This window comes from Coloeus monedula, assembly GCF_965178545.1.
Source record: "Coloeus monedula genome assembly, chromosome: 14".
Classification (NCBI taxonomy): Eukaryota; Metazoa; Chordata; class Aves; order Passeriformes; family Corvidae; genus Coloeus; species Coloeus monedula.
In genome coordinates this window covers 18,953,946-18,976,675 of record NC_138794.1, presented here as the reverse complement: position 1 = coordinate 18,976,675, position 22,730 = coordinate 18,953,946, and the positions used below count along the sequence as shown (strand labels likewise).

General features: G+C 48.5%; 1 protein-coding gene across 3 annotated transcripts in view; it reads right to left on the bottom strand.

Annotated features, from left to right (window-relative positions):
• The window catches only part of SIN3A (SIN3 transcription regulator family member A), a 32,010-nt gene extending 9,657 nt beyond the window's left edge, over window positions 1–22,353 (bottom strand). Inside the window, exons 1-11 of one of the 3 annotated variants that reach the window (XM_082290935.1) lie at window positions 22,302–22,353; window positions 13,390–13,610; window positions 11,797–11,973; window positions 10,251–10,357; window positions 9,462–9,744; window positions 7,308–7,563; window positions 6,493–6,641; window positions 5,494–5,652; window positions 4,147–4,236; window positions 2,624–2,742; window positions 944–1,154 (exon numbers count right to left, since the gene is read on the bottom strand). In XM_082290935.1, coding sequence (XP_082147061.1) covers window positions 944–1,154; window positions 2,624–2,742; window positions 4,147–4,236; window positions 5,494–5,652; window positions 6,493–6,641; window positions 7,308–7,563; window positions 9,462–9,744; window positions 10,251–10,357; window positions 11,797–11,973; window positions 13,390–13,578 — 1,740 coding nt within the window. In that variant the 5' untranslated portion in view covers window positions 13,579–13,610; window positions 22,302–22,353. Of the gene's footprint in view, window positions 1–943; window positions 1,155–2,623; window positions 2,743–4,146; window positions 4,237–5,493; window positions 5,653–6,492; window positions 6,642–7,307; window positions 7,564–9,461; window positions 9,745–10,250; window positions 10,358–11,796; window positions 11,974–13,389; window positions 13,611–17,463; window positions 17,492–21,023; window positions 21,224–22,301 lie in introns of those variants that run through there. The other 2 variants (XM_082290934.1, XM_082290936.1) reach the window with 2 other exon arrangements.
• Between the last annotated feature and the right edge of the window lie 377 nt (window positions 22,354–22,730).

Here is a 22,730-nt window from a genome sequence, read left to right as displayed (position 1 = left end):
AAACCCAAAGCCTGAACAACTGAGTCATTAGATTCTCCCAGGGAGAAAAGTTTGTAACTGCATCACACAAGATGCTTTTGAGACACATGTCAAGACATGGATTAAAAATTCAGCATTTCAGAGAGAAAGAAAGATGCATCTGAGGGAATATGTGGGAGAATCTGTCTACAGAAAACATGATTTTCTTTTAAAGTTGGCCTAGCGACAACTCTGAAAGCAGGCTAAGAGGGAATTTAGGTAAAAAGGTAGCAATAATCCTGAATTACATACCACCTTGTAAAGGACCTCTGAGATCACATTAAGACCACACAGAAAACCAGTTCTGTCATTTCCTACTTGGAGTGTTTTAAGTTTGCAATCTCAACGTTCCTTTCACAGGTTGTACTACATAACACATTATAAATAAAATGTAAGAGCATTAGGTATGTCAGTAATTAAACAGCATAACTATTCAGTAGGTTTTTCTCCAGCTGCCCGCCCAACGCTCTATGCAAACCTTTCCCAAATGCTGCTGGAGAAGAGATGATGCCAACCACCAAAGCCTCGTGGGTATCACAACTCCCAGCATAACCCAGTTCCTAGACTGACGCCTCACCCTGTGCAATAAGCTTCTGGATACGATCCAGATGTTTACAGGAACGCCACTAGGAATACCTTGGGTGTGCTCCCCTTGGGCTGCCACACGTACTGTGAGGATCCCGAGCCAGGATGGGGTGCCCACACACGCCTGGCTGCAGGAGCAGCACAGATCAGTGTGGATCAGTGCTAAGCAGGCCTCAGCTCCATGCTTGCCACCACCAGACGTGCCCTGACATCCCCAGGAACCTTTCCAACACAGGGATACAAAATAAATTCCCCATCCTGCTGAGTTTTGCTCGCCTTTGCTCCAACGCTTTCAAAAGGCTGGGAAGAGCCTTCCTCTGTGACATGACCCCGACCTTACCTCTTTACACAGCGGAGTCCGCCCTGTGCACTTGGGTTGCTGGTAGCTCTTGGGCAAGGCTCGGTAGCTGGAGCCCAGCCTCTTGCAGGAGGCATAGTCAATCTCCATGGCAATCCCCTCAGTAGCCCGTTCCTTCGGATACGTCTCCATGTGAACAGATTCCTTATACCCCAGAAAGTTTTTAAACCAAGTGAAAAGTTCCGGGAATTTCCTAAAATAAAAGGAATGAAGTGAAAAACGAGCGGAGCGCTGAGCTGTGATGCTGAGGCTAGAACTGATTATTACAGACAGCTCTCAAATTATCAATCTGGTGAGGAGACCCTCTCTGCTCAACCCCACTTCCACAGGGCCTGACCAAGTGGGAAGCAAGTGCCTGTTGTTGATCAGGTGGGGATTGCTCTCTTGGTGCAACTAAGGTGCTTTAGGAATAGTGACGAGCAGGGAACAGCTGTCAGAGCTTTTGCTGCAGGGACAGCACTCATGGCATGGTCACATCTGGGTCTCCCCAAACTATCCTGGTAGTGAACTCAGGCCAGATTCCTACTTGTTTGCCAATGTTTTGAACCTTAAACCAGACCTTTGCTTTCCAGAGGCAGCAAGAAGAAACTAAAAGACAATTCTGTAACTACGTAGCAAAAGGTTTCAGTGCCAAGCAATTGCCGCAACCAGACTTCACAGAGCAGCATAAATCATGGAGAAGCCTTTGCCTGCAAGGCTCAAGTTCACCTGTTCGCAAAGTTACCTGAAGAATTTATCAGTCTAAAATACTGCATTTGTTCAAGTCCTCTTATCTCATGCAAAGCTCCAGCAACAGGATGAATTGAACCTGTTACTAATTGAATCACCAGTTATTCATTATATGGCAAAAGATAACATCCAACTCCAGAATAAAAAAACCCCTGTATTATATCTTTCCCTATAGTTAGAAGCACAGGCTGTAGATGGGAGAAGCACAGATTTTTTTTGTCAAATACTGCGCCTTTTCTACCTGAAGTCAGACATTCTGCTGATGCCTGGCTAATTCCAGTGGATCTACAGAGCAAGTGGAAGCTCCTTAGGGCAGTTTCTCCGCACAGTAGCTACTGTAATGGGCTCCTGAACCCAATTTATGTTGCTACTGCCTTCTCCCTTGGAACCGGCAACTCAGTGCCCAGGCAAAAGAAACACTAATCCTGCTGCCCAAAGCTAATGAGAGGATATCTGTTGGTTTTAACCAATTAATAGCGCTGTTCTGTACACTACTGACCATCATGGAAGTCATAAATTACTATTTAGAGTTCCTTAACATCTTTGGCTTTGTGACAGAATTCAGGTGCTTTTTGGAAACTTTAGTGACTTTATATCAGCACTCTGCTTTTTTGGGGGGGACATTTCCTATGTAATTAGACAGTCAATCTTTCCTCAAATGACATAACCCATGATTCCAGAGCAAGAAACTGCAATAACAGGCTGCTAATAATTTTGTTCACCCTGCTGGAAAGGGAAGACACACAGCAAGCAACACCTGCACTGCTCCTGCATGCTGCCTGTCAGGACAGCTGGGAATCTCTCTGGGATAAGGAATAGGAAAGGGCAGTGCAGAAGACCCTGAAGGTCAGTGTTTCTTTCCTGGCTCCACAAGAGAAACAGACCAAGAAGATTAAGCTTCTTGCCTTGTGTAAGGAAAGGGGCTGCACTTACCCCAGGAATGGAGAAACCAGCTGCACGAGCTCGGCCCGGGAGATCACCTCCTGGTTGAAAATAACCAGGCAGCGCAGGAAGTTCTCGTATGCTTCTGTGCTACGCAGAGCTTTGCGAACCTGACGGAGGGGAGACAAGAGGAAAAGAGGAACTATCAGGGTGAGACCAAGCAGGGAAAGGTCCAGGAGACCTGGATTTGACACTGTGCTTCCCACCGAGGCGCACAAATCTTAAAGTGAGCTGGACAGAGGGAACTTGCCCTCTACACAGGGCCAGAGAAACAGGTACTGATGTGAGCCATCCCCACGCTGGAATCCCCTGCAGTGTCAGCACTGGGGCATTACTCTAAGAAAGGAGCTGCAAGTGAAGAATTAAATCCTTCAAAGAACTCTGTAACAACTGGATTACAAAACACTGGAATCGTGGACAACATCAGTTGTAACTGCAGCATCACAAACCCACCCAGGCTGCTTTTAAACTCCAGAGAGTATTTCAAGTACAGAGCATGGGTATGAGACCCATGCCCTGGCTGACATCTCTCCAGCCTCTGCCTCCTTCCAGCTTGGATTATCACAGACAATCCTCCTTCTGCAACCCTGATCTTCACAGAATAAGGAAGCCAAACTATTCATCCCAACACCATTACCTTTCCCACAGGAATAGTCAGATCTACACATCAGACTGAGATCTATCATTGTTAAGTTATTAATCTTATGGTTATAATTCCACAGCAGGGATTTCTAGGTTTACTCATGTTAACACCTACACATCCTCCAAGCAATAAACTGGTTCCCAGTTACCATTGCTGGTTCCCATCACGCTGCAAAATTCACCACATCAGCAGGGAGCAACCAAGACTGTAATCAGTGTGTGAATTTTGCTTAAAAGGATGGTTTTAAGTTCGTTCCATACTCCCCTCTGAGCTATAAGGGAATGTATGGACATCTCAGAAAAGACACCAAGGTACCACTTGGAAACACCCCATATCTCCTTCACTTGATCTGTGTGCTAAACCAGCAATAGGTAACAACTGTGCAATTAATTAGATTAATCTCTGAGGGAAAAAAAAAACACCAAAAAACAACCCAATGTAAATATGAATCAGTTGCTTTGTAAACTGAGCTCCCCCACTGCAGCCAGCTGGTTGTAGATGGGTACAAGCTGTGCCGACACAGCAAGACATGCCAAGCACATCATCAACTGTACGGGGATTTCATAAAGGGGAAAACAATCTGGAGTGTGGGTTACAAGAGAAAATTCCCATTCCCTCAAATAAACTGCAGCAGCAGCAGGTGGGAAGCTGGAGAAGGAGCTTTGGGGAAAAGACACATGTAAAAAATATCACCAATTTTTAAAAATTTCAATGGATCTGACTTAGAGGTCACAGGATACATCTGAGGTCAAGCTGAGAAATGTTACCAGGGGGGTGTAAATCTCACACACTTCACTGTGATAGAAGTCCAGATGTGTATATAGGAAGGACCTACATCAAGGACACGCAATATCTGCATCCCACCTCTCACCTTCTCAAAGAAGAGAGATTCTGTCCCCACACCATGTTTGCTGGCTTCTGCCAAAGACTGGTCTTTTAAACCAAGCAGCTTTGGTTTCTTCTGTTATCAAAAAAAGAAAGGCAATTAAAAATAAAAGGGGTGTTTAGCAAGTTGAGATCATTTGATTATCTATCACACAAGTGCCAGATCCCTGACCCCACCATGTGCTTCCCATTAAAGGAAAGGTGGCTTTTTTGAAGGACAAGTCTATTAAAACACATGCTACAAGTTAATTTACTGAATGTTAATAAGTAGCATACCACTCCAAATATTTGTAATACATTGTTGCACGCTTTCCTGTAACTAGCTGACTGAAACAATCACACTACAGCACATCTTATTTTTATAACTAGTTTGGAAAACTGCCAGAATAAGTGATTTTCCTATCACTCATCCACTTCTGTAAGTCTTACACCTCCCCAGAATAACAATTTTTTCCTCTCTTGCATTCTACTGCAAGATGCTTTGTTTTCCCCATACCACCCCTGCACTCTCCATCCTCAGAAAGGCTGAAAGTTGCCTCCAACACATGCTTCATTTTGGTGCTCTTGATTTGAAGGGGAGGAGAAAGGGCAGAAGGGGATTTAAATCCCTGGATTTAAATGATACAATCACACCTGCTAATGCTTTTCATGACAAAGGATGATATACTAGCTTCAAAAAAAGCAGGCAAATTTATCCTTCATGCACAAACACGAAGCCACCTGGCCACAGGACAATTTTTGTTGCACTACAAAGCCTCGCTGCTCTCACAAATTGTGCATCATTTGAAAAGGGCAAACTCTGCTGAGAGAATAATCATTCATCATTCTATTAAAAGGCTTATCACAGGAAAGATGAACAAACATGATTCTACTGCATCTGCTCCAAGTTCTACTACAACAAAGCTTTCAGCCACACCTTTTCAGCTTGTCTTTTCCTACGTGCCTTAGGAACATTTGCTACAAGTTTTGGACAAATACATTCTGTGGCAGTACTGAGACTTTTGTCTCCACATTCCACAAATCCCCCTCATTAACCACTGCTAATAAAACTATGTATTTCTAATAAAGTGATGAAAACTTTGTTTTCCCAAGCCATTAAAGTAACTATATCCCACCCTCAGGAACAGATACCACCACTGGTTTGCAAAAATCAGAGGCAAAGATCTGTGCTTGGAAACAAGGACTTCTGAAAGGCTTAAAGACAAACATTATTTTCCATGTTCTCAAGCTGCAGCCTGTGCCACAAAAATCACAAGGACTTGGAAAACACATCCTGCTCTGCCACAGCCTCCCGGGACAAGCAGGGCTCTGAAGGAGCAGCACGTGCTCTTACCTTCACCGGAGGGGTTGCCCCAGTGCTCGAGTGCCGTCGGATCTGGCAGCCGTTCTGGTTGGGTCTCTGCTGCTTGTTGTTGAGCTGTGGCTTCTTCACTGTGCCCCCGTGGTCATTCCTGACCGATTCCACTTTCTCTGCAGTTGTCTTACTTAGCAGCTTGTTCAGAGACAAACCCATAAGACCATTAGGGCTAAGTTCCACACAAAACGTCACAGAATGGTTTGGGTTGAAAGGGACCTTTAAGATCGTTCCATTCCAATGCCATGCCATAGTCAGGGACATCTTCCACTATTCCAAGCTGCTCAGAGTTCCATTCAACCTGCCCTTGAACACTTCAGGGATGGGGCAGCCACAGCTTCTCAGGGTAACCAGTGGCAATGTCTCACCACCCTCACAGGGAAGAATTTTTTCCTGACATCTCATCTAAACCTACTCTCTCTCAGTTTGAAGCCATTTCCCCTTGTCCTGTCACTCCATGCCCTTGTAAAGAGTCTCTCTCCATCTTTCTTTGAGGCTCTCTTCACGTACTGGAAGGCCACAATTAGGTGACCCCCGAGCCTTCTCTTTTCCAGGCAGAACAATCCTAATTCTCTCAGCTGCTCCTCACAGGAGAGGTGCTTCATCTCTCTGATCATCTTGGCAGCCTCCTTTGGACTTGCTCTGACAGATCAATGTCCTTCCTCTGCTGGGGACCCCAAAGCTGGATGCAGCAGTCCAGGTGGGATCTGCTGCTCCTCCTAGCTCTAGATAACCAATGGATTTTACTGCAGTTACAGCAGTAAAACAACAGTAACTTAAAACAACCCTTCCAGGCAAAGGAATTGCATTTAAAATAAAAGTTATTTAAGAGACAAGTTGCAGCCAGAAAACACAGTCTACCCCCCTGACCTCATTCCTACACCCCAAGAAAGAAACAGCAAAAGCACATTTTTCTGAACACTGGCTACATACAGAACACTGCATTAGTTATTTCAGCCTGTCTCCAAGGGTACTCACCACAGAGCTGTTGGCATCAGGCAGGAACTGCCCAAATTCCGAGAGCAGATCCTCCTGGTTCTTGAAGAGGCGAGCTACCTGGGCATACACCTCCTGCTCCGTCAGAGCTGGCGTGTAGTTCCCTCCTGCCTCCTTGGCATTGCGCTGCTCTTTCTGCCAGAGGAAAGAGGAGAAGTGTCAGAAGAAAGGATGCACAAACTATTCAAGTGACAAATAAAAAATAAAACTCTCAGTGATAGAAATAATGAAACAGCAAAGTTCTCAGCTTCTTATGTAAAGCATCATACTATATTAATAGTATGACTCTTATATATTCTAAGTACCTATACTTATATATACTATAAATACATCCTAAATGCCCAACTGGCCCTGGAACAGTAAGACACTGATCAAGGAAGTGGTTCCTTTGCTTTTAACACAGAGCTACAGCCACATTGTCTCATCCTGACACATACCCATAGAAAAATGCCAAATCCAGTTCTTAAACAAGCATTTCAGACACTTCCCAGCAAAGATGAGGGACTGAAATCTATTACTTCATAGTGCTGTGTAATCTTTTTAACTTGCAAGAATCCTGCTTAGTTCAAGCAGAATTCAAGACCAGGCTGGACAGGGCTTGGAGCAACCTGACCTAGTGGAAGGTGGCCCTGCCCATGGCAAAGGGTTGGACTAGATGATCTTTAAGGCCCCTTCCAATCCAAACCAGTCTATGATTATTTGCTGGCCGCTGCTAATACAGCACAACACCCAAATGCCCCCCCAAAGCAAAGCAAGAGAAACAACCATATGTAGACCCAAACTCGTATTTCTAACACTTGCCTGATACGTGTGGAGAATCTCCAGGAAGGCTTTGTAGATGTCCGGCTGTCCCTGGAACCGATTCTTGATCTTGTTGACGTAGTTGATGGCATGATTAAACTCCACGGGCTGATTGTTCTGCAGGGATGGTGTGGTGCCCAGAGAGATTGTCACAGGTGTGTGAGGCTGGACCGGTGGCGAGCGTGGTGATGCGTACGGCGGAATCGGGGGGGTCTGCTGGTTGGCAGGAGTATGTGCCTGCAACTGCGATGGCTGAGGAGAAAACAAGCTGTGTTAGGAACAAGCAGATCCCCTTATGGTTGGGATAAAGGCACTTTTAAACCACTTAGGGATAGATAAATATTCAGTGGGCCAGCAGAGACTAAACCGCATCAGGGAGACAAAATGTCTGGGCTATTCAAGCTGTTGTTATTAAGATGATTTTTCTTGCTAATTGCTTTGGACTGAAACCTGACAAGGGACACAAACTACCTCAAAAATTTAACAGAGCTAAAATGCGTAGGTACGACCAGCTCCAACACTACAAGTGATTTTGCCACTAGAAGAATTGTGGGATATATAAAGGCAATAGCAAGGGAAAACTGGAGTTTCTTGAGACGAAAAGCAGGCAATGAGTAATTCTTTTGAATACTCTTAATGGACATCAAACAGCCAGGTGAAAATTTAGTTTTGAGGTGGCAGTTTTAAAAGGAAATGGAAGTACTTATTCCCCTCATGTTTTAAATTTTAAAACTTATATTACACTGAGTTTCCAGAACTGAGAATGTAAGTAACCGTCTTAGAATGGCTATAAATATCCTGTTACAAAGTCCTGCCCTGCTCAGCTACAGCTTCACCTGCCTGGTAGGGACATCTCACCTCATTGTCCAGCCTGTCCCTCAGGTTCATTTAAAAGTTTTAGCAAAGATAGTTCAACATTTTGCAATTTGATGAGGAGAAAACCACTTATACCATGGTGCTAAGAAGGAGCCAGCTACCTCTTCACTGAGAGCATGTACTACTTCTTAAGAAAAAGTCCTTGAAATTTGACACAGGCAAGTTCATTGTGGAATGACCTGCAGAGTCCAGCTTGGCAAATCGTTTAGCAAATCTTTCAGCATGTTTTTGTTTGCCATTTCTGAGCAGGAAGTTGCATGTCCCAACGATGTTTGTCCAGAGATCAGCTAACTGCCACATTTTAAATCCTGCTGCTTTTTAACTGCATATTACATCCTTTAGCTTTTCCAGCCAATTGTTATTTAACAGTTTAGGGATTAACCCTTGAAACTTTGGAGATTCCCTCCCTAAGGCTCTGAAATATTTTCGCATTTTGAATACATGATATTTTATCTGGAGTAATCTCCTTGAACATCTATTATCCTGTTCTGTTTCACATAATTACATCTTTTGGACAGTAGCATCCGGATTATATCTAAATCGGAGGCAAATTTCCTTTGTTACTGAAAGGTCTCTGTTTTGGGCTCACACACCAATACCTACAGGCAACATCATGGTCATCTTGCCTAAACTCTTGCACTGTAGATGTTGCCAGTCACTCCTGAACCCTTCCAGCTGATGGCTGAACCAGACCCCTCTAAAAAACCATCCAATCTGAAAACAAGACTTCAAACAATGCAGAAGCCACCAAATAACAAATGAAGGTTTCCTAAAGGCTTAATTGCCTCAAGCATTTGAAACCAGACACACTCACACCAAGAAGAACATCTTCATCACAACCTCTGTTTTATGGGCGATTTCTTGGGACTTTAGGTTTAAGACAATATACACAAAAGCAGGCAGATAATGTGTGCCCACTGATTTAACTAGGAACCTTTTCCCTAGGGTTGCTGGATCACTTATTGAATAATGTGTGTGCCATCTACCAGATGCTCTGACTGTCTTTCAGTTCCCCACTGCCAGCAACAAGGCTTTTCCAAACTCTTAATCTTTTGGAAAGCTTATTTGAATTGCTGTCAAATTAACTATGACTGCATCTTCAAGTTTGAAAATGAGAAACTATCCCAGCAGCACAAGGGAAACACATGAAGGTTCACAAATACTGGGGAAAAGCAGCATCTAAGTTAATTATTCACTCTCTAGCTCCACACCAGCTTCAGCTGGAGGCAGCAGAATCCCTGTGCTCTTAGTGCAGGTCACCCAAAGCCTCTCACCTTGCTGATTTTGGCAGGCGTGGGCTGCGGCGCCGGCTGTGCTGGTGTCGGAGTCGACTGCGCCGAAGGCTGCGACGGATGCGGCGGCTGGGGCTGTGGCTGGGGCTGCAGCCCATGCGTGGGGATCTGGTGAACCTGCCCTGGGGTTGTCACGTTCACCATGTCGTTGGTCTGCACCTCAATCTTGTAGCCAGGTGGCAAGAAGGTGTTGAAACCCATGATCAAGTCTGGGTGGCCCTTGAAGAGCTGCGATACACGGCTGATCACCCCTGGAGTGTCGATGCTAAGGAAGGAAAAAGATCACAATGTCACGATCCTCTGGGACCTTGCAGTGGGACAAGGTTCTCCACAGAGGAACCCTCTACTGCACTTTTTTCCCTTATCACCCCTAACCTATGAAACAATGCAAAACTGAGTCCTATAAACACGCTGCTCAAGATTGACATTAGCATTATTTTATTAGCCCAAACAGCGTTTTATATCCACGAGATCTAGTCCCAAGTCTGACCATTATTAATGGGCAGACAACCAGATGAATGACTGATGAATGTCAGATGAACCAGATGAATGTCAAGACTGAACTTGTGAACTCCCAGTCTAAGCAAAGATTCAGTATAAATGAAGGGATGCATTTAATTTTTAGAAAATAAAGCACACAACTGCTTTTACATCACTGTCCGGGTGTGTTATTCTGTATACAAAGGACAGAATTTAGATCCTGCCCTGTGCTCCCACGTCCACATACAGTCTTTCTACCCTGGAAGGAAGAAGAAAAATGCAGCTTGTTACCTTTGAGATTTAAATTCCTTCATAATGTCCAAGAAGTCATTGTAGACCTGTGGCTGACTACCAAACTGTAGCTTCACCTGGTCAAGGTAAGACAATGCATCCTCCACCTGGAGACAGACCAGACAGGTAATATTAGCAGAGTAGATTTGATTTCACCTACCACTGTTCTGTAAAATGCTCATTATTTGAAAACACAGCTGTTAGCCCTGAGCCTGGGCAGGGAGTTAAGGAGCAAAAAGCTCACGAGCCTGGTTAGTTTACTACCAGCACTTTTGTTTGAATAAAAGGTACTCACTCCCCACTCCTGGCCCATGAGATAAAATTGTACCAAAAAGAGACACAAAAAAAAAACCCAAAAAAACCCAACACAGATCAGCAGAATTACTCAGAATAAAAAAAAAAAAAAAAAAACCACCAAAAAACCCACTCCAAATTTACCATGACTGAAGTGACTGCTAGGATAAACAGAACTAGACTGAGTATTTTTCCTGCATTCATATGTGGAAATTATTATGGAAGTCTAAGAATAAGCAGAAAGTGGAAATGACATATTCAGTGTAGTAGATGTCTGCCAGGTACACGCTTGCACTTCTCTCAAAAAGCCAGACATTTCAGTTCGACATAGAAGGGTTTTGAAAATGGCAACTGTGGGCGGCAAATTGTTTTACACCTCAAACAGCAAGAGGTTCATGATTCGTGCACCAACAGCCAATTCTCAGAGGTACTGAAAGAACAGCCACAGCCTAAAGCGAGAGCTCTGGGTCCCTGTGCCTCCAGCAGCCAGGCCACGCGCTCAGCAGCTGCAAGAGCTACACACAGGACCGCGCTTTCGTCTGAAATTGAACAACGGAAGAAAGATTCGTGTATAGCCCCAACCCTGCACTAGCAAAGGATTTTCCATGGATTTCACTGGGAGGAAGAAACACTCTTTTGAAATTGGTTTTCAGAGACTTGTAGAAATGAAGTTTCCCAAATTCAGCAAAAGGAAAAGGGCAATGGTTTCCACCAAAACCAGAAAAGACTTGCAACCGTATTTGGAAGGAGCTGAAACAGGCATCAATTCGTATGTATGTGCCTTCTCCAAATGTAGCAACTTAAAGGGGTTATTTTTGGTGGACTTCTCTCTTTGTTTAAGGATTTTACAGCACATAATCTGAGAATAGAGCCTTCCTTACTCCCAAATTACTCCCACACAACCACCCACATATGCCATGTGTTCAGAAAAGCACCAAATGTTTTGGTAATTTAACCCATTCATCCAAATACTCTAAGCAATACATTTTTCCTTTTCCTCCCTGCCACAAATCTTTTCCTAGCAAGTCCAATTTCTTTTTATTATGGTACGTGAAACCACAGGGTTTCAGCAGAAAGAGAAGCCCATTTCTGCATTCAATAGACTCCCAAACACGAGAAGCATCAAATCCTTGTCAAGAAAGCTTTTACGAAGTCACCAGCAGGGAGGCAAAAAGGACAGAAAACGGGCCCTGGCCGCACAAGGAATTTCGGGAGAGGATGGTTGACATCGGGCAGCACTGCTTGACATTACCTTGAGCCTCTGGAACTGCTGCTGGCCCTGCACGGGCACGGCCGGGGGTGTGGGGTGCGTGTGGCTCTGCACCACCTGGCTGCCGTGGGGCTGCACCGGCGCAGGGTGGTGGTGGCCGCTGTGCACAGCGGCGATGGCCGGCCCATGGCTGCCCGAGCTCTGCGGCACGGCCGACACCTGCCAAGGCAAACAGCACATCAGGCACGGCCACGGCGTCGTGGCAGAGAGCCTCCCAGGCTTCCCAGACATGGGAACACAACTAAGGAAGCAGAACACAGCTGGTTTGAGCTTTAACCATGACTGCTGACAACCGTACTCAACAAACTTCAGACAACTCTCATCCTATACTCCAAGTACAGGAAAGCCCTCCCTGCAAACGCATTCCAAACACAGGCTGTCCCCGGCCTGCACGCTCACTGGCTGTCAAGTATGTCCCCTGACATAAAGACCTGAAAAAGGAGGGTAAAATGGGATTTTTAATCTGACAAGAGTCAAGGTTCTCTCCTTTCCCTACATGTCACAAGTAATAATCTGAGTGAATGAATCTTTACGGGCTGCTACGTTCTTGATGTTCAGTTTGGGTACTGGAAGTCAAATGACGGCTCTCTGGCATCAGCAGGCTCAGGGGAAAACCCAGCTTGGTATTTCCCCTAGAAAAACAGGGAAAGGAACAGAAAGCATGCATTTTTGGGACTTTTTCATACTGTAAACCAGGGAAGTTTCAATTTGGAAAATCATTTTCACAAACCCAGTTTTCCATTTGAGCCTCTTTTAGATGGGACATACTTTATTTGGTCCTCATGAACAAAGTAAGATTTGCCTGCTGGTTCATCTAAGTTCTTTTTAAGAAGGACTACCAGCATCAACACAGCCTCTTCCAGCCCCTGCAAGGGTCTGCCTGCAGCTCTTCAGCTCTGTGGCTGCCACTGAGTGTGAACATCCCTTCTGCAGAAGCAAGGATGAAGCTGTGTGTAAAATCAGGCACCAGACAGGGAGAGCAGCTCACCAGCAACACAAGTGTGGAAGATTCAATATGCCAGAAATGTGGCAAAGACAAATATCACACAAATAGCCCTTCCCTGCTCTTTCACTGACAGCTATCTCCAGTGTACTCTTAAAAAGATATTTTTTCCCTCGTACCCAACTGCCAGCTTCTTGTAAAGGAGGCAACAGAGCAAAGAGTGCCACCTAATGACTCTGGGGTAACGTTTTCCAAAACATTTCAATTTTCCTGAAAGTCTTCAATCTAAATGCTGATCTAGTCTGTTAAGCTTAAGATCACCCAAGATACCATACATCTTTTACAACAGCAAATCTTTTCCTGCTGAAAAACAGAAAAATGGAGGAAAACCCCTCCACAAACCTGACTCTGCGATTTAGAGACCATGGTCTGAGAGAATCATTAAAAGAATCATGTTCAAGAAAGCCAAGTCACACCATGTTGGTTCATGAATGAAGCCAATAAAGCAAGCACTGCAAATGAGATGTACGATAAGTATATTGTCCAAAACAAAACCTTGTGTCAAATACAGAACTCTACGGTGCCGTGACACGGTGCTGGCTGCCTGTGAGCTAAGGGCTGAGCACACACACCTGGTAGCTGGGAGTTACGGAGTACTGGATCCCCGTGGCCGACTGCATGGTCTCCGAAACTGCCTCATAGACCGGCGGGGCCGGGGCGAGCACGCGGTGCTGGTGCGGGAAAGCCTCGGTGCTGCTGGTGATACGTCTCTGCTGCGACGCATACACGGGTGACTCCTGCTCATCCAATCGCCGCTTCATGCTGAACTCATGCTCGGGAAGCACTACAAAACCTGGGAAAAACAGACCGGTTAGCACAGGGAATTGATCCAGCGCTCCTGTCCTGCACCGTGGGTGACGCTGAGATTGCTGCCAGCAGGTAGGACGAGTTTCTGTCTATTCAGGTACTGGCATCTTGAGATGGGAAAGTGGAATTAAAGATTTAACTTTCAGCATAGAACATGCAACCATATCTTACCACAAGAAGTATAGCGTTATTGTTGTAGTAACTTGAAAGTTAATGATTTCTTTAGTCTCACTTAAAAGATGTTGCTAACTGAAGCATCTGAAGCACACACAGACCCTGAGTGACACAAAGCTCATGAACGCAGTGGTTGAACGCAACAGACTGGGGTAGGATGTCTTACCTACACACAGTTTATACTGACATCATAAAAAAAACCCTCTTGGACAGTCCAGGTAGGATGACAGACAGCTGTGAGAGATGCTTTAAGACACGGGGAAAAGCAGGAAACGGAATCAGAGTTTGAAGTCACAAAGCCCCAAAGTGTTCTGCATTTAATACACGTGTATTAAACACATTTCATGTGTAACCTCAGGGAAAGACACAGGGCTGCTATAGACACAGGTCTGCTACACCAGGAGTATTTTGGATACCACATGCCACACATCTGTGGTGCTGCCAGCATCCTGGCCCCACTCAGCAGCTGGATTCCTGCTTGCCTGCCAGGGAGCACGGATCAGCAGCTCTCTCACTTACTCCCCAGTATTTTTCTTCATGTTCCTGCCCAACTTCAAGTTGCTTTTAAGCAGCTTGATTTCACTTCAAATCTGACAGGTCATTCTGCCACTGTCCCACTCCAAAAGGAGCCAGGAATTCCTGGTTCTGTTGGATTGAACTACTCACCCCAGTACTCTACTGCAAGCAAATTCCAGGGCTGTTTTCTGTCCATTGATAGTTACTGCCATCCTTGAGATGTTATCTGCTGTTTAGTAAAAGCACAGGCAGCCTATTAAGATGTTTGAGGGACAGAAAACAGTGAAATCCACCTTATTCTGCTTCAGGACCTCTCCAAAGCAAGGCCTTTTCAGTTCAGTGCAGTTAGACACATCCATTACAAAGGCAAACACATGGATCAACAAGAGGGAATGACGTTCCCCCAGAATAATGGTACAGAAGCCAACTGAGCCAATCCCCACCTACCAGGTCAGGACAGCTCTTCACAGTCTAAATCTGTCATTAATCAAATAACCCAAAGATCATTTACTAACATCTCATGTCAAATATGGAAACAGGAACCAGCAGGACAGAGGTGCAGATTTTCCCCTCCATGACATAAAACATAAAAAGATTTGCAAAGATTTGTTTTGGAAGGGACCTTAAAGATCATCTCATTCCACCCCCTGCCATGGGCAGGGACACCTTCCACTAGCCCAGGTTGCTCCAAGCCCCGTCCAGCCTGGCCTTGCGCACTTCCAGGGATCCAGGGGCAGCCACAGCTTCTCTGGGCAACCTGTGCCAGGGCCTCCCCACCCTCACAGGGAAGAATTTCTTCCTGGTATCCAATATAAACTCTCCCTACTAGTCCTTCCTTTCACCTGGAGAGGGTAGGACAACAAGGAAGATGATTTAATTTCTTTATGAAGTTACTCTTCAAGTTTAACCTCTCAAGAGGTCCCCAAATCACCTGGCAGGTCACAGACAGGAAGCAGAGGAGGACTCCTTGCTCCAAGTAAAGGGGAAAGCTCATCAACTGCATCTTAATTGCAAGTTACAAACCCTAAGTAAGCCTGACCCCCAGCACACACTCAGCAAGCAGAGGAGCACACTCCACGAGCTCATTTTTCTAATGGTGCCTGCACTGGCCACATCTTTTTAACTGGTCTGCTGACAAATGAAGAGCCAGGCAGGTTAACATGGAGCAACTCCTCTCAGGCACAGACCACATTTAGCTTTGCAAAAACATAGTTTTATGCTAATAAGGCTGGGACTAAACTGAGTAAATCTGGCCTCACACCATCCACCCACGAGCAGAGCTGGCCAGGATTTTGCATGACAATGGCTGAGTGCATGAGTAAAGTCTGGGCAAAGCTTTGGTGGCAGCTATTTATAACCCTCTCACCAACTTGGATACCCTTCTGCTCCAAACACTGGTCCCTCAGCCAGTCCTGCCACCTGCTTTTGATCTCCCAGGCTGGTTCTTCTCCCCTCACCCTTTCAATAATTGTGTATAGATACACGTGGTGTAAATGTGGCGTGGTGGCTGTTCAGTGTTCCAACTTTGAGTCTCATTTCCCAAAGCAACATTCCACACTCACCCCTTCAGATGGACTAACCAACCCCTAAAGCAGAGGCTGTTTGAGGGCAGAAGATGGCTGGAAGACTCACGTGCCCTTATGAGGATTAAAATGCCACCTCAGGCTGTCTGCGAAGACTTTTCCCTACAAAGCTACCAAAATTCTTGGCCTGTGAGGCCATGGGAATCATGACAGCACCAAGGATCCATCCCCACACACACACCAGCAACACAAACACCAGTTTTTAAAGCTCCCGATTCCTGCAGGCCAAGCATACAATCTTCCAAAAATCTAGTCTGCTTTATGGTTGACATTAAAACTTCTCTGAAGTAAATAATTAAAGCTCATGTACATTCATCTTCCCTCTGAATTCCCCTCACCTTCACCAACTGAGTTTGGACTCTACTTCTATTCAAGCACTGGACCTGCCTAAACTGTGAGATTTTGTATTATATACAGGTGTGTATATATACATGGACAATACACAGGTAACAGTCAGTAGCACTGTTAGTGCTAGTTACCCAGGAAGTCAATCTTTCTAGACAACACCATGCTAACTCCTACCAGGGGTCTGCAATCCACTGAGTAAGAGTATCTCCCAGCAAACCAGCCCTTAATGAAGATTGCTAATTGACAGGCTTTATTAATCCTAGCAGAGAGATGATGATCTCAAAGCTCTGCTGTACTAGACAGAGTCTAGTGATGACAACTCTGCTTCCACCAAGCTCCACAGAGAGAGGAAAGCAAACCAGCACCAGAACAGTGACCGGTCTGCATCCTGCAGGAGATATGATGCTAAATGGTCCCTAAGTGCATTCATTTCCTCACTGAAGTCCTGTTAATCTTGACCAGGCATCTCCCACTGACCTCTTCTGCTCAAAAGCTGGAGAAATCTGTTGTGCAGCAAGTCCTACCCCTCCTACAGCCCACCAAAGAGCTGAGGAGGGAACACTGAGATGAAACCCAAGACTAGACATGTCATTTTGAACAGATTTAGCCAAAGCATGCTGCTCAAAGGGTCAATTCCATTCACTTCCACCCTCAGTAACAACTGATTTTTCCTTAATGATGGCAAAGCCCAGCTAAGAGAGAGGTATTTTGAGAATAAACATACAATATCAAAGACTTGTACCAAGCATTTTCCCTCCAGGTTACTCAATACTACGCTTATGTCATCATCTCAGAAATGTAGCACACATCTCCGGCATCCCCTTAAGGGCTTTGAAGTGTAGATTTAGAGAGCCCCAATTCAAACTGCACCATCTGTAACCTTAATTTGAGGGTTGAAAAGCCCTCAAAATACAGCAGGGACTGAAAGTAAGTCACAAAATTCAGGTACTTTCCTTTGTTAAAAGCATTAACAGGAGGCATGTAGATCTTAGCACTGCCTGAGCAGACCAAGTCAAGAATTGCATTCCCCTTCCCCAGCAGTGTTTCTACCCAAACTCCCTATTAACTCCACTTAGAGCCCACTTCATTCCATCTAGGGGAGGATGAAAACTACTGGGGGTTTTTTTCTGAGGTTTTTAGTGCTCCCCTTCACAGGAAAAGGATGCTGCATGGGAACACACCTCTGGATCTTCCCACCTGCACCACCTCCCAGCTCACCAGCTCCGTGCCACAGGTAGGATGCATCAGGCAGAAACACACACACAGGATCCTCAGCTGGTAAAGCAAAGGAAAAATTAAGAAAAGCTATGTTGGATCTCAGTAACAATACTAGAATTATGCAATTCTACCTCGCGGACTTCATCAGAGGGTTTCCCCATCCATCTGCCTCACATAAGCCGGTGGGACAGATAAAGGCAAATGGAGCACATCCCTTTCCCTCTGGTACTGAGGGAAGCAGAGGAGTGGCAGTACTGACACAGAAAGAGAAGGAACAAAGTGGGGACAAGGCTGGATTCAGCTGGTGGAGCACTGCAGGGCTCTCCTCCTGCCTGCTCACTGCTCCTTGGGAGCAACAGAGGCACAAGAGCCCAGGTGCTCTCCTCCTCCCTCGCAAAACTGCCTCTCTGGTGGCAACTCTGCTCCCCAGCATTTTACCACATAATATCCCCAAAATCTCCATTATCTCTATTGCAGGTTTTCCCACCAGATAAGCAGGGTCTTCTGGCATTAGAGTTCATCTGGTAAAGTAAAAAAGAAAAAGCCAAATAGAGACTAGGAAGAAAGCAAACCGGGAAGGTGCACTGCCTCAGCACCTGCTGGAAACCCAACACACCTGTGGATAAACACCACCTTCACCAAGGAGCTGTGAAAGAGCCACCAGAGAGGATTTTGGTCCCCCTGAAAAATTGCAGGGAAATTGCAGAGCTGCAGAGGATTTGTTTAACACATGTGAGGGCTTTTTAAAAGGTTTTCTTTCGAGGGAGAGAGGACTCAAAAGTCGGGAGCAGCAAGTGTAAGTCTCAACTCTGATCCCAGAACAGTCACGGATGTCCTGCAGGACACATCCTGCATAGGATTATAGAGGAGTACGTCGCAGTGCCTGCTGGAAAGGAGCCGGCAGTGCTGCTAACCCAGCCACACGACTTCCAGAACATGACCCAGCTTGTTCAGCAGTCACTGCTATACTTTGTTTGTACGGTGCCACACAGCCCGGATCCCCCGCCCATAGCACAGGGATAACCCCCTGGCCACCCTACAGAGAGGCACATCCAGGACCAGAGCATCATTCCAAAATGAAATGAGATACATTCTTAGAAAAAGGTGTTGGAAAAGCACGACCTGAAGCTTTGGGAGCAGTTAGGAGAGTTTTCTGCGGGGGGGGGGGGCATCATGACAGCTGTGCCAGCACTCACCATGAGGCAGACGGGACATGAATAAACCCCACTCATCCACATGGGTAACAAGTTGGTAAGGCACTGATCCCTGCTTTGCCAAAAAGTGGCCTGGGTGCCAAACCCCACTGCACAGACACGATCCAAAACAAGCTCTATAGAGCTTAGAGCATTGTTTTGCCCCATTCCCTGACTGCACCTACCCCATGCACAGAGAGAATGCTCAGAACCCTTTTATTTAACCAAATGTAAAAAGAAAAGACCCCAGCAAGGTTGGAAAAAAGTAGCACGGTCCCAAAAGTGCACCCCCAGGCTGAAGTGACAGCTATTACCGGGCTCTTTTCTGCTCCAGCTCCAACAGCCATAAAAGTGTTCCAACACTGGAGAAGTCCAGAACAGCAATCTGGACAGAAAACGATTCATAAATCCTGGAAACGTAAATGATCCGCCTGCCAATTCCAACACGATGCTCCCAGCCCCAAGACGCACACGTGCCAGGAGCCTGTCCAGAGGGCTCCCCTGGCAATCCAGGCGGGGGCCAGGGGGAGAGCATCCCCCTTCCCCACACTGCTCACAAAACCAGTCTGAATTACTCAGAGTTTCCCCAAACTTGAGCAAATTAGCACTATTTTTTTGGATGAATGATTACATTGCAGGATCTCAAACAAATTCATGCTGAGACTATGTATCTTCACCAGAAGAGGAAGGCGGGAGGGATGAGGATATGATACTTTGGAGGGGAGAAAGCACAATTTCCTTTTGCAAAGAGTGTACCCGTGTGAAAAACTGCTAACTTCACCTCAGCAGGGGAAAAAAAAAGACCCTAAAAAGTGGTTTTCTGTCCTTGGAGATCCAGCACAGGCTGACACCAAGCTCCCAAGGCACTTTATGTGATGAAGGAAGTTTTACAGATGCTTTAAAATTAGTATATTAAAGTAAAATGCCATTTTAATTTAAAATACTGTACTGTTAATCCTATACAGTAATGTTTACCTTTCTGAAACTGTATTTTTTTTAAATAATTACAAGTTAGGAGTGAAAAATGGGCAGTACAGACACACCTGTATGGAATTAAGTTTGGCATTTCCCACTTGTTTACTGACCCTACACCTTTTAGCACAACTGGAAGTGGCAAGTTAAAAGTGAAACGTGAGGCGTTATGTCAGCCTTAAGCTACACTTTAGCACACAGACCAGGTTTAGATTCCCCTGGACAGCGTGGGAGACTGAAAATCTATGCACAGCTGGAGATGCCTTTGATAATTAGTTTAAAATAGAGCTGACACAAGTTATTTTGCCCCATTTCAGTGGTCCAAGTAAATGGATTTCTTTAGGGAGGTAACTTCTATCTGAACACACGTACTAGTCACACAAATAACAACTATTAAAATTTATTCTGAAAACAGGCCAGGAAAAGGCAGAAGAAACAAGATTTAGTTAAGCAGACACCAAGCACGGTCATACTTTTAAAGCTACCTGAACTCCACCAGCCTCCTGCTATCAAAAAACCCCAACCCCCTAAAGTAGTTTCTAGGGATGTACAACAGCCTGAAGAACCAAAAAAAGGGGGTGAAATACCAATGCAAGTGTCTGCCAAGTTCACAGCACGGGAGGACGAGAAGAGGGATCCGGCTCGCTATTAAAATCGCTGGAAAATTATTGGGTGCACGAGGTGCTCTCGGGTTTCCATGTATTTACGCGTCGCTCCAACAGGTCCTTTTGGAGAGCTGTGCGATGGAGCTGGAAAACTGCGAAAAGCGACGGGGGGAACCCTCGGCGACCCCGGAGCTGCCGCGGAGCGCCCGTGGCGCGGCGGAAGGCGGCAGAGCGGGACGCCGGCGGGGGGTACGGCCCGGCAAAGCGCTTTCACGGCAACTCCGCCGGGAAGTTGGGTGAACCCCGGGACCGGAGGAGCCCCGCGCCCCGCCGCCGACTCTCGGAACGCCCCCCGGGCGGGCGGGAGCCCCGGCGGCGGCTCCGGCGCGCGGTGCGGCCGGTACCGGGGCCGTGCAATGCGGGCGAGCGCTGCCGGGGGCGGTCCCGCCGCAGCCCGGGAGCGGCACCGGGCGGAGGGCGGGCGAAGGGGCGGGGGGAGGAGGCGGCGCCCGGCTCGCAGCGCGCCCAGCGGCCGCCGCACGCTCCGCCCGCCGCTCCCGCCATGCCGGGGCCGGGACACCCCGGCGGGGCGGGGCGGGGCGGGAGGACGCGCGGCCGCCCGCGCGGGCCGGAGCTCCCCGGGGAGCCGCGCCGCGGGCACCGACCGGCCCCCCCCCCCAATCCCGCGCCGCCGCCGCACCGGCGCCGGGCCCCGCCCCCTACGGATCGCCGGAGGGGGCCGGCCCGGGGCCCGGTGGCCTCCCGTCCTCGCCGCCCCGCTCTTCCTTACCTCGAAGCGGGCCCTGGCAGCGGCCGGGTCTCCCTCAGGGTCCGGGGGTGGCGGGCACCTCCCGGGCGAGCGGCGGGGGCGGGCTGTCCCCGGCGCAGTGAGAAGGGGGGATCCCCGCGCCCCTCCTCCCGAAGGGGGGGAGCGGGCGGGGGCGGCGCCGGTGCCCCGGCGGGGGCGGGGGGCTCGGCGGGGGGGGTAAGATGGAGTAACCGTCTGTCGGCCGCCGCGGCGGAGCGCTGCCCGCTTCTCTGTTCCCCGGGAAATCCCGCCCCTCCTCGCGCAGGGGGGGAGCCCCGAGCGCCCGTTGGGCGAGACGCACGCCCGTCACCGTCTCGGCCAATGGGAGTACTGGCCCCGCCTACCAGGCCCTCCCCTATTGGCCGCGGCCCCCAGGAAGGGGATGTGGAGAGGAAGGGAGGGAGGAGAGGAGGGGGGGGAGCGACCGCCGAAGAAAAATGTCCGTATAAGCAGCGCGCCCCGCCCCCGTCCCGCCTCCCCCGCCGTCCTATTGGCTGCGAGACCAAAGCACCGGCCAATTAGCGAGCGGGGCCGCGCCGCCGTCACGGCGAGGGGCCCACCCACGCGGCGGACTGGCCCCGCCCCCCACCGAAGAGGCCACGCCCCCCTCTCTGGGGAGCCCTTTTGTGGAATGTTTACATCGCGGCCGCGGCCCGCGCGAGCGGCTCCCCCCGCCGCCCCCCCCCGGCCCGGGGCCCCGGCGCCAACCGGTTCGGCGGCGGGAAGGGGGGGGGGACTTGGCGGCGGGGCCCGGGGGCGGCGCGGCGCTGCCTTTTGTCCCCGACCCCTTCACTTCCGGGATGGCGGCGCCCCACGTGGGGCGGGTCGGTTACACGTGCGGGTGGGGGGGACACGGCACACGCACACACTGGCTCACGCACACCCCCCGCACACACTCACACTCACGCACGCACGCACCGAAGGGGAGGAGGGGGGGCGTGGGCGGTGCGCGCCGCGGGGGGCGGTGCCCTGCGCTGCTGCGGCCAATGGCGTGCCGGAGAGGGGGCGTGGCCACCGAGCAATGCCCCCCCTCCCCCCCCGCGCACACACACACTCAGTCACTCGCCTCCCCCCCCGCTCCCGCCGCCCGTCGCGCGCTTCCCGCCGGCGGGATCCGGAGCGCGCGCGCGCTGCTCTCCCCTCCTACCCCCTCCCCCCCCCCCCTTTTCCCTCAGGTTCCCGCCCGCCCCGTGGGAAGCGATTCCCGTGAAAGGGGGCAAAACTGGGAAAGTGTGTGTGGGGAAAGCAGCTGTTACATACCCTCAACGCGCAGGCGAGCAGCCCTGAATGGAGGGGGAACTCCCCCCGGGGCGGATTGGCTTCGCGGTGCCGATCGTCACGACCGCACCGCCCACGGGGGGAGGGGGGCGGGAGGAAGGGGGTGTGAGGGAAAGGCCTCACAGCGGAGGGCGGGAGGGAGCTGAGGGAGCCGGTGCCCCCGCGGCGGTGGCCAGCGTTCCCGTCCGCTAAAACTCGAGATGGAGATGGGGGTTAATGCCTTCAATTATCGTTTTTATCTCCCTTTGGAAAGTTGTGGAGGGAGTTACTGGGTTCCCCAGACGGAGGCTGGAAGAGCCAGGCCCGACCGCTCGTTAGGGCTCATCTGGGCATCTAGAGCGTGCTCGGGAAAGGGTGAAATGCAAACACACATGTTCCAGACTTCTATTGAAATGTGCGTTTCAAGCACCT